This window comes from Artemia franciscana, chromosome 4 (assembly GCF_032884065.1).
Source record: "Artemia franciscana chromosome 4, ASM3288406v1, whole genome shotgun sequence".
In the NCBI taxonomy this organism is placed as follows: Eukaryota; Metazoa; Arthropoda; class Branchiopoda; order Anostraca; family Artemiidae; genus Artemia; species Artemia franciscana.
This window is the reverse complement of record NC_088866.1, coordinates 34,625,274-34,638,666: the sequence shown is the minus strand read 5'-3', so window position 1 is coordinate 34,638,666 and position 13,393 is coordinate 34,625,274. Positions and strand designations below refer to the sequence as shown.

General features: G+C 34.7%; 1 protein-coding gene across 1 annotated transcript in view; it reads left to right on the top strand.

Moving 5' to 3' along the window:
• The window catches only part of LOC136026346 (spectrin beta chain, non-erythrocytic 1-like), a gene marked incomplete in the record, with an annotated part of 229,939 nt that overhangs the window by 210,577 nt on the left and 5,969 nt on the right, over positions 1 to 13,393 (top strand). Inside the window, 4 exon segments of the mRNA XM_065702858.1 lie at positions 262 to 397; positions 3,031 to 3,225; positions 9,450 to 9,618; positions 11,529 to 11,612. Of these exon segments, the coding sequence (XP_065558930.1) occupies positions 262 to 397; positions 3,031 to 3,225; positions 9,450 to 9,618; positions 11,529 to 11,612 (584 nt within the window).

The window sequence follows — 13,393 nt, the reverse complement described above, 5'->3', positions numbered from 1 at the left end:
GATCCGACACTGCAATTATGATAGTAACGAGATTGGTATCATATCAACAGCCTTCTGTTGATTGTTGAGGAAATGTGTATTTTAACCTTCCCGTAGTTGAAAGCGTTGAAAACCATTGGCCTCTTCCTTTGGTGAACTGGTAAGTCACTCATTGAGTTAGCAATACTATTCATTACTACCCACTCCATAGTTAACAAAACTATTGATCTTTGTCTGAATTGGTCTATTATTTTCTTATTTCGATATTTTCTTATTATTTAGATTAAAAACAACCGATGGCTCTGAGTATCTCTTTTGTGCTGAAAATGAAGAACTCATGGCTGAATGGGCCAACAAAATTTCATTCCACGCTGGACTGCCACCTTCAATGCAACTCCTAAGTTATGATACACACAAAGTAAGTACACTCTGAATGGGTCATATTGCAAATTGCTTACCTACCAATTGAAAGGAGAAGGCATAACCTTAATTTTTATGGAAAGGATATAAAGTTTTCTTTAAAAAATAAAGGATAGAAAAAAGCTAGGATAAGAAAATTTAAAATGGTGCTTCTGAAAATTCGAATGGTAGTCCCCCAGAATTTGCAATTTGCCTCATTAGATTTCTGCATGTGAATGTTAGTAGTTAGTGCATATGTTTCAATGGTGAAAGTACGTAGGTATACTTGTTCACTTTAGGTTTCAGTCTAAAGCCTAATTTGATGTTAACAATTATTTGCAATGTCTTCTTTGTTGACTCCATGGAACATAAATCTTGCCCAACACTTTGTACTCCCACTTCTCACAAATCAATTGATTAAATAAGATTTGTATTTTAATGTAACAATTGTAAATTTAATATTTCAAAGTTTTCTCTGCTGTCAACACAAATCGTATTTTTCGTACTTTGAATTTTTCAAATCTTGTGCTCAAAAGAAGTTAAAGTAAAGAGCGACGCTAAAACGTAATGTGAACAGAAATTATGCCATGAATGAACGAGAGTTCTTCTTCCTCAACTATTAGAATTTTTCTGATAGTTTGAAACTAATTATCAAACGATCATTCTATACTATCAGAATATCTTCTGGTCATTTGTGGAAACACGTTTGTTGTCCGAAGCTATCAGCAACAGTTTTTTGTATGTGTTGTGCAAGTCCTTTTTATTTCTTCGCAAACGTTCTCTTCTGAAACGTTGCATTCAAATTACATAGAAAAAAACAGGATATTTATTCATGGTGATACAGAAGAATCAGGTGAATATATTTACCGCAGTATTGATAAATATCGTTATAGTAGCCATAGGGATAGAATTAGAATAATCCTATCTGAATATGCTAAATAAAATTAATCGTTGACTACGGATATTTACATAAAAGTCCGCACAATTTTAAATCTCACAACAAAAAAAAAGACTTATTAAAACACAAACATTGACAATAATCGCACTGTTCTTCGACATTAGAATATCCTGGAAAATGTAGTTCAAAATCCTGAAACCCACGTCCTAGGTTGGCCCTCATAAGAAACGTTTTCATTACTCTGTCAACCCCTCTCCTCCCTACTCTTCCCAACATTCTGCCTTTCTTAGCGTATACTATTTAATGAAACCATTGTTCTCCGTTCCTTTTTATTGTTATCTTTTCCTGAAAAATAGCATGGAAGCAGCGAACCAAAGCTAAGGATCTGTGGTTTTACTGCTGATTTTGAATTTGCATGAGAAAAAAAATATGGTTGATATTTCTCGTTAATATCAATCGTGGGGTTGATATTTCTACTTAAAATGTACAAAATAATTGTTTATTCGTTTGATTTTTTATTAACATACTAAAAGAAGATAATCCAATATAGGTATTTTGTATTTAGTCCCGCTGTATATCAAAGCTTTTCACTTTAACTCCTCCAACTTTGGCTAGGGCTTCTGCACTTGTTCGGTTTCTATTGTACCCATGGAATTAATAATATTTGTGGTCGATTCATAAAAATATAGGCAGTTCGTCTTTTTGGTACCTAAAATGAAATGAGAAGGTTTACATTTAAATGGTTTGTGCTTCTATATTTGAAAGTTACACTATCCCAGGACCAGAAGTGTGTATGAATAGTTAAAAAAAAATTACCAATTTTTAAGGGAAAAGAAACATTTTATCAAAACACGTTCTGTTTTTCTTTGTTTTGCTTTTTCAAATATCTTTGGACTCTTCTGTTGGAGGGGTCTATAGAACTAGCACACCTATCTTGGACAAGATTTTGTCTGGAAATAGACTGTTATGATTTCACGTTAAGAATCCGGCGCTTACATCAGGCTAAAGAAAATTATCAATATTAACGTTCTTAAGAAGATTAACGTTCTGATGCAAAGAGTGAATTAAAGGAGCTTCTTTATAGTAACACTTGCTAAATTAAATATATACGGATGTTATTTTTGAGTTTTTTACAGGTTAAAAAGCTCATATTTTACCTAAAAATTCACAGATGTTATTTATGTGTTTGTCTACGGCCATACTTAGAATTTATGTTTGCAATTTAGTAACTTTGACTTGTAAACTAATCAAAGTTTATATGTTAAGAAGCTCATTATGTCTCGCCTGCATAAAGCCAGGGCTTCTCTTTATCTTTTTAAGCCAAAGTTGACCAAGCTACGTCAGAACCAATGACTTATCAATGCGCACTTTGATGGTGTTGGACCCAGGACTTAATATTAAACTCATTCTCAATGTAAAAAAAAAATTACTTTAGTAAGTCTGAGAGAGGGTAAATTTTATGTGGGTGGCATCTGGGTAAATAAGTAATTGCCGTGCCTTTTGCAATGAAGCCTTTGCTAAGGGGCTTACCACCCCAAACAATTAGTGTTGGTACCCGAAGTATTTTAATATCTTTGACTGGGACCAGCGTCTCTCTATCTGGGTGCACCCAAGAATACCCATTTCAATTGTACTTGGTATATTTTGCCTGAAAAGGGTAGGTGAAGACATGGCTTGAGACAAAATTTTGACTAATCACTAGTTGTGAATTAATAAAATTAACAAGTGTGCTATAACTGTAAATAATCATCTAGGCTCTGGTGCAGGAGAAGTTACCACGTGAATCTGATTTGAGTGGAAAAGAGAGTTTTGAGAGTGCTCAGTCGAGTGTGAACAGTTCACCTCGATCAGCCTCCCCTTATTTAACATCACCGAAAAATTTTGATGGTACTGACAGTGATGCGGATGACATGGTTCCTAAAGTATTGATGCATGCTAAGAATCTTCAGGTTTGTGGATATTTGCATGTTTGCTTGGTTTGTATTTTTCGATGGTCGCTATTGCTTAACGTCTAGGCTGGCTTGCTAATTGTTAGTGCTTTTTTAATGTAAAATGTAATGCAGAAAAAAGGTAGAAAAAATTCACTTTTTACTCCTCTTTTTATGGCACTTGGTATTAACCAAGTGACAGAGGGATCGGGATGAAACTTGGTGGAAAAAATAAGAAGAAGTCTTGGATGTGTTTTTGACATAATTGGAACGGATCTGCTCTATTGGGGGGGGGGGGTTATTCTGAAAAATTAGGAAAAATTACGTATTTTTAACTTACGAAAGAGTGGTCGAATCCTCATGAAACTTCCTATTTAGAAGGACCTCGTAACTCAGATCTCTTATTCTAAATCTCAACCGGATCCAGCGTCATTGGGGGGGGGGGGCAGTTGGGCGAGGGGGGAACTTAGAAAATACTTGAAGCGGAGATGAAACTGGATGGGAAGAATAAAAATAAGTATAAGATACGTGACTGACATAACCGGACCGGATCCGCTCTCTTTGGTGGAGTTGGGGGGGGGGGGGGTATCCGGAAAAATAAGGTATTTTTAACTTGCGAGCGGGTGACCAGATCTTAATGAAATTTGATATTTAGAAGGATCTTGTGCTTTAAAGCCCGTGTTTTAAATTCCGACCAGATCATGTGACATTGGGGGGAGTAGGAGGGGGAAACCGGAATTCTTGGATAACGTGAAAATTAGGGTATTTTTATCTTACGAATAGGTGATCGGATCTTAATGAAACTTGATATATAGAAGGATATTATGTTTCAGATGCTCCATTTTCGAGTCGAATTGGATCCGGGGACATAGGGGGTTGGAGGAGAGAAACAGGAATCTTGGAAAACGCTTAGAGTGGAGAGATCGGGATGAAACTTGATGGGAAGAATTACCACAAGTTCTAGATACGTGATTGACATAATTGGAACTGACCCGTTCTCTTTGAAGGAGCTGGGAGGGGGGGTGTTAATTTAGAAAATCTAGAAAAATTGAGATATTTTTAACTTAAGAACGGGTGACCGGATCTGACGGGTAATGCTTGATATTTAGAAGGAATTCATGTCTCAAAGCTCTTATTTCAAATCTCGACCAGACCTGTTGACAGTGGGGGGAGTTGGAGGGGAAATGGAAATCTTTGAAAACGCTTAGAGTGGAGGAATTGGGATGAAGCTTGGTTGGTAGAATAACCAAATGTCGTAGATACATGATTGACTAAACCGTACCGGTTTCGCTCTCTTTGGGGGAGTTGGGGGGGTTCAGTGCTTTGGCGAGTTTGGTGCTTCTGGACCTGCTAGGACGATGAAATCTGGTAGGCGTGTCCGGGAGATGCACAAATTGACTTGATAAAGTCGTTTTCCCAGATTCGACCATCTGGAGGGATAAAGGGAGAGAAAAAATTAGAAAAAAATGAGGTATTTATAACTTACGAAGCGGTGATCGGATCTTAATGAATTTTGATATTTAGAAGGACATCGTGACTCAGAGCGGATTTTCCTTTTAAATCAATCTATCGATTCTTGAAATTTTGCTAGAGCTCATACCAAATGGGCTCTTGGGTCTTAGCTCTTCGTGCCTCGTCACAAGTGCCATATGAGCTCTTAGCTCTTGTTTGACAAGCTAGCTGATCATGACAATAGTATAATCCAACCTTTAACAAGAAAAACTTGTATCAGGGTTTAAATAAATTTTAAAAAATAATAGAAATTGTCACAGCGAAATCACGCAGATTTTGCAGTGAAGCTTATGCCAAAATTTTATAAAAAGAGCAATATTGATAGAAAAAGTTATTGATAGCCTATGAGGATACAAATACTGGCACTTTTCCTTTTGTGCCCCTTTTCTTTACCACAAATCTAAAGAAAATTCAAGAGAAGCCATATTTTTGGGCCTAAAACTGTCCAGTTTTCGTTTGAATCTTCATTTATCTTCGTCTGTTTAGAGGATGAAAGATGAAATCTTCAGAAGATAAAATATCTGTTTACAGATATGGCATTCATAAGATGCTAGTAATAGCACGGCTGTTGGTTCTTTAAATGAAAGAAGGGCGTGATCTCCCTATGAAGCTTTAAAAGCGAGATTTGTCAGGATAAATCCAAAATCCCTTGTTGCTCATATGATGTCATAAAGAATGAATGCCTTTAAAAACCAACTTATTTTGCAAAGACCATTGACGTCCTACTCCCTTTCTCTATTACGGACTTGATTCATTGAAAGACAAATGTTTTAATATGCATATACTTTAATATAACCTTGTTTTTTAAAATCCCTTTCAATTATTATTTCATAAATTTGTTTTCCTTTTATGAAGAGTGTATTAGTTGGAGTATTGGTAAATACTAATTGGTCACATGTTATATTTCTTAGGACTGTCCTTGTGGTCAAGCTACTTAAGACACATGCGTAAAGGTCGATTCACAGTGGGATTTTACTAATACCGAACTTAAGCTGGCACTAACTTGAGCCAATTATATTTTCATTGAATTTTCTGACTGGCTGAAGAATTCTATGAAAATATCAGATTGGCTTAAATTGGCGATAGCTGAATATTGGTATTTGTAAAATTTCATTGGGAAGGAACATAATGCACAAACGCTTTCGTGTTTGAATCCTAGTACCAGGAATTTCTCAATTCTAATTTCAGTTGCTAACCTTAAAAAGTAACTTTCCTTTTGCAAAAACTTTATTAGTACTTTATTCATTTAATGCATTTTATGCTGAGCCTTCTGAATTAGCTAATTGAACCGTTATAAGTGTACTGCTATTAGAGGCATAAGAAGAGCATGTGACCCTTTAGAAGTTTCAGACTTTGAAAAAAGGGACTGCTTTTAAGCTCATAGGCACTATTTCAAGAGTATCTGGGGATGGCTCTGGCTGATGTTTTTGAAAATAAAGAAGCAACTGAAAAAAAAGAAACGATGGGCTTGTGGGACAAGGCGGGCTAGAACAACATGGGCAAGACAATAAAAAAATGGTCCATCATCAAAGATCATCATTCTTAATTATAGAATTTTTTTAATCGTTCCTAACCGTTGTTTGGCTCCAGAAGCTTAGCTTGTTGGGGGTAGATCAGTGAATAACTTTGATATATGTTTCATCAAATTAAACTGAGATTGCCCAGAGTCTCAATTTTAAAGCTTGCCTCCAACCCATACTCATTCTGAATTAACAATATTAATATTTAATTGGTTGCTGCTAACCAATCAGTAGTGCTTTATTCACCTGATACCTTGAAGGTGTGCTTTTTTGGAGCTTATAAGTCTTATTTTTGATCCATTTTTCTCTTTTTTTTTTACACTTCTAGAATCCTTAGCCTCTCAAATGTCTGTTATTTTTAATGCTTTTGGAGAAATTATAGATAAGCATTAACTTGAAATTTCTTTTGTTTTGCTGCTGTCTGGTTTATATAAGCTCAAGACTTTCAGCTTTGCTTGTGCTGGTTATTAATGGTTCGGAAAAACATACCTAAAAAGAACGTAAAGGAAACATAACACAAGGAACAATAACATAACCACAAAGGAAGTGTTATAGAGAAAGAACAACTCTAAACGTAAATCCACTAAAACGTTTTCGTTTGACTTTTTTCTGTAGACCGATGAAGTTTATGCGGGAAAGTTTCATTTTTCTGGTTGTTTTTTTTTTTTTTTTTTTTTTTTTTTTTTTTTTTTTTTTTTTTTTTTTTTTTTTTTTTTTTTTTTTTTTTTTTTTTTTTTTACTAAAAGGAGCGTGTAAAGATCCAAGTAAAAAAAACAAAACAAATCAGACAGCTGAAACCATTTTCTCAGATTCGGTAGAAGCCACTACGTAGTAGCACCGCGCTACTTAGGCGACTTAATAGCTTCCCAAGGCTACTGATATATTACCAGGGGATGCAATCCAGCAATAATCTTACAGACAGTTAATTCATTTAGTCACATAATGGTTGTTTCCTTAGTTTTGTTTCCTTAGTATTTTAAATCTTAATTTTTAAAGCTTGAGCTTTAGAGCGCTTACTTTAAATCCCAACCAGGTCCGTTGACCTTGGGGGGGGGATTTGGAGGGGGAAACCGGAATTCTTGGAAAACGTGAAAATCAAGGTATCTTTATCTTACGAATGGGTAATCGGATCTTAATGAAACTTGATATATGGAAGAATCTTATGTCTCAGATGCTCTCAGATGATCCGAGGACATATGGAGTTGGAGGGGGGAAACAGAAATCTCGGAAAACACTTAGAGTGAAGTAACCGGATAAAACTTGATGGAAAGAATAACCACAAGTTATAGACATGTGATTGCCATAATTGGAACGGATCCGTTCTCTTTGGGGGAGCTGGGGGGATGTTTATTTGGGAAAATTAAAAAAATTGAGGTATTTTTAACTTCAGAACGGGTGACCGGATCTTCATGAAATTTGATATTTAGAAGAAACTCATTTCTCAGAGCTGTTATTTCAAATCCCGACCAGATCTGTTGACATTGGGGGGAGTTGGAGGGGAAAACTGGAAATCTTGGAAAACGCTTACGAGTGGAGAAATCGGGATGAAACTTGGTGAGTAGAAATAGCAAATGTCGTAGATACGTGATTGACATAACCATACTTGATCCACTCTCTTTGGAGGAGTTAGGGGGTTGGGCTCAGTGCTTTGGTGAGTTTGGTGCTTCTGGACGGGCTAGGACGACGAAAATTGGTTGGCGTGTCAGGGAGCTGTCCAAATTGACTTGATAAAGTCGTTTTCTCCGATTCGACCATCTGGGGGCTGAAGCGAGAGGAAAAATTAGAAAAAAATGAGTATTTATAACTTACGAGTGGGTGATCGGGTCTTAATGAATTTTTGATATTTAGAAGGACCTCGTGACTCAGAGCTCTTATTTTGAATCCCGACCGGCATTAAGCCTCTGATTTTCCTTTTAAATCAATCTATTGATTCTTAGAATTTTGCTAGAGCTCATACCATAATAGAGCTCATACACATGAGCTCTTGGCTCTTCCGACTTCGTATAAAGTGTAATATCAGCTCTATCAGTGCCATATCTTTCCCCCATCTGGAATTTGAAAAAATGTCTTTTGTTGGTATTTAAAAAAAATGACTTATTTGTATTTCTGCTAAAAAAAAAAACAGCAAAATTCTCCTCTCCCCTTACCAAAACTTGAAAACACTTTTGTCCCCCCCCCCTCCCATCCTAAATTTCCATGATGCGAGTATTTAGTGTCAAGTTGTGCTTTCTTCGCAGTTGATGAGATCTGGCACTCCCACATTGTAATTTTAAAAAATAATAATAAAAAAAATAAAGAATTTAACGAAAAACGACAAAAAGTATTTCAGCCCTTAAATTATAAAATAATGTTTTTTAAATTCAAATTTTGTGAAGTTTGTTTTGAAATATTAGAAAAATATTCTCCATCCTCAAGCTCATAAAAAATATTAAAAATGAAAACTTAAAACTTAAATTAAACCTGTTATATACTTATGTCAGCCATACGTTCCATGCATTAAAACGCTTAATGTTCAATATATAATGAGTAACTGGTAAATGTGTGCAAATGTATGACTATTTTAAGCTCTATTTTATTAATCGAATTAAGTTAGATCATCAAGAAATATTCAGAAAACATCCTTTATTATTCTTGCATTTACTTCAGCATAAGCAACCGTTAAAATTGTTTCGAATGTTTGTGATTTCTATTGTTTTTCATTTCTGTTTGTCTAAATAAATCAGTAATCGATAGTTAATTGTTCCTTGAATAATAGTTAATTTTACTTCAATCATTTAATAGTTTGGCTTTTGTTCTTGTGTATAGACGAGGGAGATGCAGTTACACCAACCCATTACAAGAGAAACTCTTAGGACCTCCAGGAAAAACTGTCCAAGTGCCAGATAAATTGCATTTCGATGCTAGTCTTTCTTCTATTTTTTAAGTATTGGCACATTCTTCCATGAGATTGGCGGCTTGAAAGTATTTTTGGTATTAATATAAACGAAAATTCCAGTTAAATTGGTTTTCTGTTATTTTATGGATAACTTCAGAAAAACATGCTTTCTAATACATGTGTCAGTTTTGTTCGGGAAACTCGTCGGGGCTTAAACTGCAAACAAAAAGCCGTTTATAACCTTTCGGGCGAAAAGGGTATTTTCAAGGTTGCAACCATGGTGATGAAATCCATCGAAGCGAAATGGTACTATACAATGCTAATTTTCTTTTTCTTAGGATATCAGTCAGGATAATGTTATCAAGGAAGAGGTTTCTACACCAGAATCTAAAGCAGTTGAGGTCGTAATCACTCCCTCGCCTCCTGAAATAGCTACTGAAACTGATTCTAGTCCGCCGCCTACACTTCCCCGTACAATGGCCCCCAGACGAGATTTAATATCGGAATGTAAGTACTAACTGGCTGTCATCAGAGCTGATAAATCATCTTATTAAAGTTAAAGTGCCAAAAAGGGATGTAAAGACTGATGAGAATATAAAAAAAGTTTAAATAAAAATGCTTAAAAAACTAATCAGAAAATCGGAATTCTGATCAGAAGGTCTGAAAAACTGATGATAACTGATTAGTACTGTCAAGAACAGCAGAACGCATGACCTTCGACAAAAATTATTTTTTTCTAATCTTAGATTAATTCTTGGTTGAAATGGACAAATTTATGATTGTCTATTTAGTAATCCATTTTTTAGATTTGCTAAATCGTCAATTCATATTTGATTGTCCATTATTTTTTGAACGCCCATTAAGATAAGAACCCTTAAAAAATTGATCAGAAAATCAGAATTCTGATCAGAAGATCAAAAAAACTGATAAGAACGCTGGAACTCATGACTATTGACAATGAAGAAGTATTTTTTCTCTATTCTTAATGAAGATAGACAAATTTATGTTAGTTTATTCATTAATTTATTTTTAGATGGATTAAATTGTCAATTCATTGTTGATTCTCCACTAATGCCTTAATTATGAAAAGCAAGTTAATTAGTTGTTAATGAAATTGTTAATAATTTATTTGTTTGCTAGATTGAAAAATATATGTACATTTTCGAGCTTTTCGTGAAAGAGATTTGCTCCTTTTCTGTGAAAACATTACATTTACAGAAAGTGTTGCAAGTACTTAAATTCTAACAGAAAGTGGGATCAAAATAGAGAATAAAAAAGAAGCATTGATATTTAGAACCAGTGTTGTCTGTCCTCATTGCCGAAAAAGCGTGCTATTATTGGTTAATTAATTTTTGCAAGTTTCTTACAAAATATAACACTGGCAATGCTGCTTGCGATTATTCTGTTCTTAAAAATAATGATAATTTTGTGATTTTCTATTGTTCAGTATCTTATCGTGTTTCTTCTTTTCTTTTTCTCCCTCGATGTTTTTCTTAGGCCTAAAAGTGTTTTACATTGACTGCTCATACAGTAACTTAAATCATTGCAGTTTTGCTAATTGACCACAATTTTGGGTGGAGGGGCTCGATTTTTGTTATAATGAGACAAAAAAAAGGTATTTTACAAATCTATTGGGGGGGATTTTTCCAATGAAGACACAGAAGATAGTTTTCAAAATCTAGTTAAATATTGTCTAATTATATTCCGTTTAGGATGTGAGATCTATTTGCATGGGAGATCGAAAAAAAAATCGGGGAAATAATCGTAGAGGATTAATGGAGAAATAGACACTTGGGGGGGGGGGAGAACATGATGGATAGCACACTACAGGAATCGGGGTCCTTAGTTCTACTTTTTCATTATTTATTTGAATTTGTGTGTGGTAAAAATGGATTGTATTTAATTTGGCATTTAAGTAACGAACATCCCTGCTTGAGTTCATCCTTGTCCAATTCAAAAAACGAAAGTTAGCTATGGTCTCCGATGCACTTAAAGCATCACTCTCATCATAATTAGCTTTTTTGATAACTTTATTTCCTATATTAGAATAAAATTTTAGTCTTTTATACTCTTGAATCGGTCCTATTATTATTTTACTGTTGCTAAGGTTCAAACGAGAAATCGGCCACTTCGAGTCAAATATGTTAAAAGGCTACACGCTCCCTGTAAAAAACCTGATATTTACGTTCACTATCAACGAAAATAATTGTAGAAAAGATTAAATCAGAGAATGAAATAATATCAAAGGAAAAGTGTGGCTTAACCTTTTCTCAATTAGTATTAGGCATCAATTAGCAACCATCCAATCATTTTTATTGATTTATTATGGCTCTCTCATTATCAGCCTAAGAAAACAAACCAAACAAAAAATAAATACTGTTTTTATCAATACCACTGTTATATTTAACTTTTTATAGCGGAGGTTGGACTTCCCAGTCCTGGAACTTGGAGAAGGCAGTCAGATATTTGGAAAAAGAGAGATTCTCAGAAGACTGAGAGTGGTAAGGCAATCTTTTTTAAAAGCTGTCAGAAATAGACAAAGTAGACGTCAAGTATATGTTGAATGTAAATGCTTATGTATTTTGTTTCAGCTATAGTTCTGTGTTTAGCTTTGTCCGTATCTAATTTGCTTATGTGTTTGCATCGCACACGCACTTGTGGTGTGTGCCACATGGCACACACCACAATAGTATTTGTATCGAGATCAAACTAACCGCAATCTCTCTAGTTTTTACGTAATTTGAAAAATTCAATGCAGAGACTTGTTTTGGAATAGAATATTTTTACTTGCTAAAATAACTGATAAGTCGCTCAAGCATGTCAAGACTGAAATAGGAAATAAATTGTTTAACCCGATTAACCCCCCCCTTTTTTTCAGTCGTCAAAGCACGCTAATGACCTTTAAATTTGCAAAATTTACTTGGGGTGAGGGAATGGTTCAGCTGAAAAGTGCATTCTCGTGCACTATTTTTTGTGTGTCTTTCATTTGGACTAATCATAAGGAAGGAGGGGATTTGCTTGGAAAGCTCCCATCCTTTATTCAACTGCACGATTGCTTAGTTGCACCTGATTTTCACCCTGGGGGGGGGATAAACTGAAAATTACATTCTTATGCCATAGTTTATATGCGGGTTTCCTTTTGAATAATTGAAGGGAGACAGGGGACTCCTCTGTATGCCCCCACCTTTGTGCCTAGTTACAAATTTATTCTTGGATTAAAGTTAAAACCAAAACCCTATCCTTTTTATCAAGTTTCTCTGTTGCTTTTTTATTTTGACTAACTTCAAAAAAAATTATACCAAATTCTCCAAACATTATGCATTTTTCCATTATAAAAAACAGAAACATGGGGGACATTAGAGAGAGACCGATAATGCCTACCATTTCTTTAACATTAAAAACTGAAATTTTCACATTATAAGATGTACATATTCTGAATATACAGCTCGTAGTTGTGTACAGTGAAATTTACATTTGCGTTTGATCACTAGAGTGTTTTAGGTTATATTTCGATTGGGCGACTCGAAAGTCGGGCCAAAGTATTCGTTGCTTTTTTGTACATGTTACTCCCTTAGTTCATTTCGATGTTTTTTTTCTGTCTAGAACTGACTTTATATCTGAAAAATTCGAATATTACACAACTGTAAAATTCGTATCTGTCAAAGTCCGTAAAACTTCTACAACTAAACAGAAAGAGAGAGGGAAATAAATGTCATATTTGATAAAACGCGAAACAGATGGACCCCGATGTATATCAGTTTTTGAATTTTGAATTTTGAGTCAGCTCAGGTGTCATTGGACCTCGTATACAAAATGACTGATCTTGTAGGCTATTCATGAACATTTAATGTAAGATTTAATCAAGAAAAAACAAAAGAAAGAAGCGAAACATCCAACATTAAACATACTGGATGCCTGCTGGCGTGTTGCTTTTTTATTTGTATAATGTTTGGTATCTAATAACCTAATAAATCCATAGTTGTGGTAAACAGCTATAAAGCATAACGTAACTCCTTTCTTTCTATATAATATTCCACACGTCAAAAACCAGATTTTAAACGAACAATTAGAAAATAGAAAATATAAAAATATACGTATCCTTATATATTCACACATCAAAAATCGGGTTTTACGAGAGCAATTAAAGAAATAAAATATCAAAAAAAAATTTAAGAAGGAGAGACATCAATACTAATATGAGCTTAATAAAATCATCTATGCATGTAAAAGGCGACAGAAGTTGAACCAGGGATTTGTCCACAGGATAAGACTTGTCGATGGA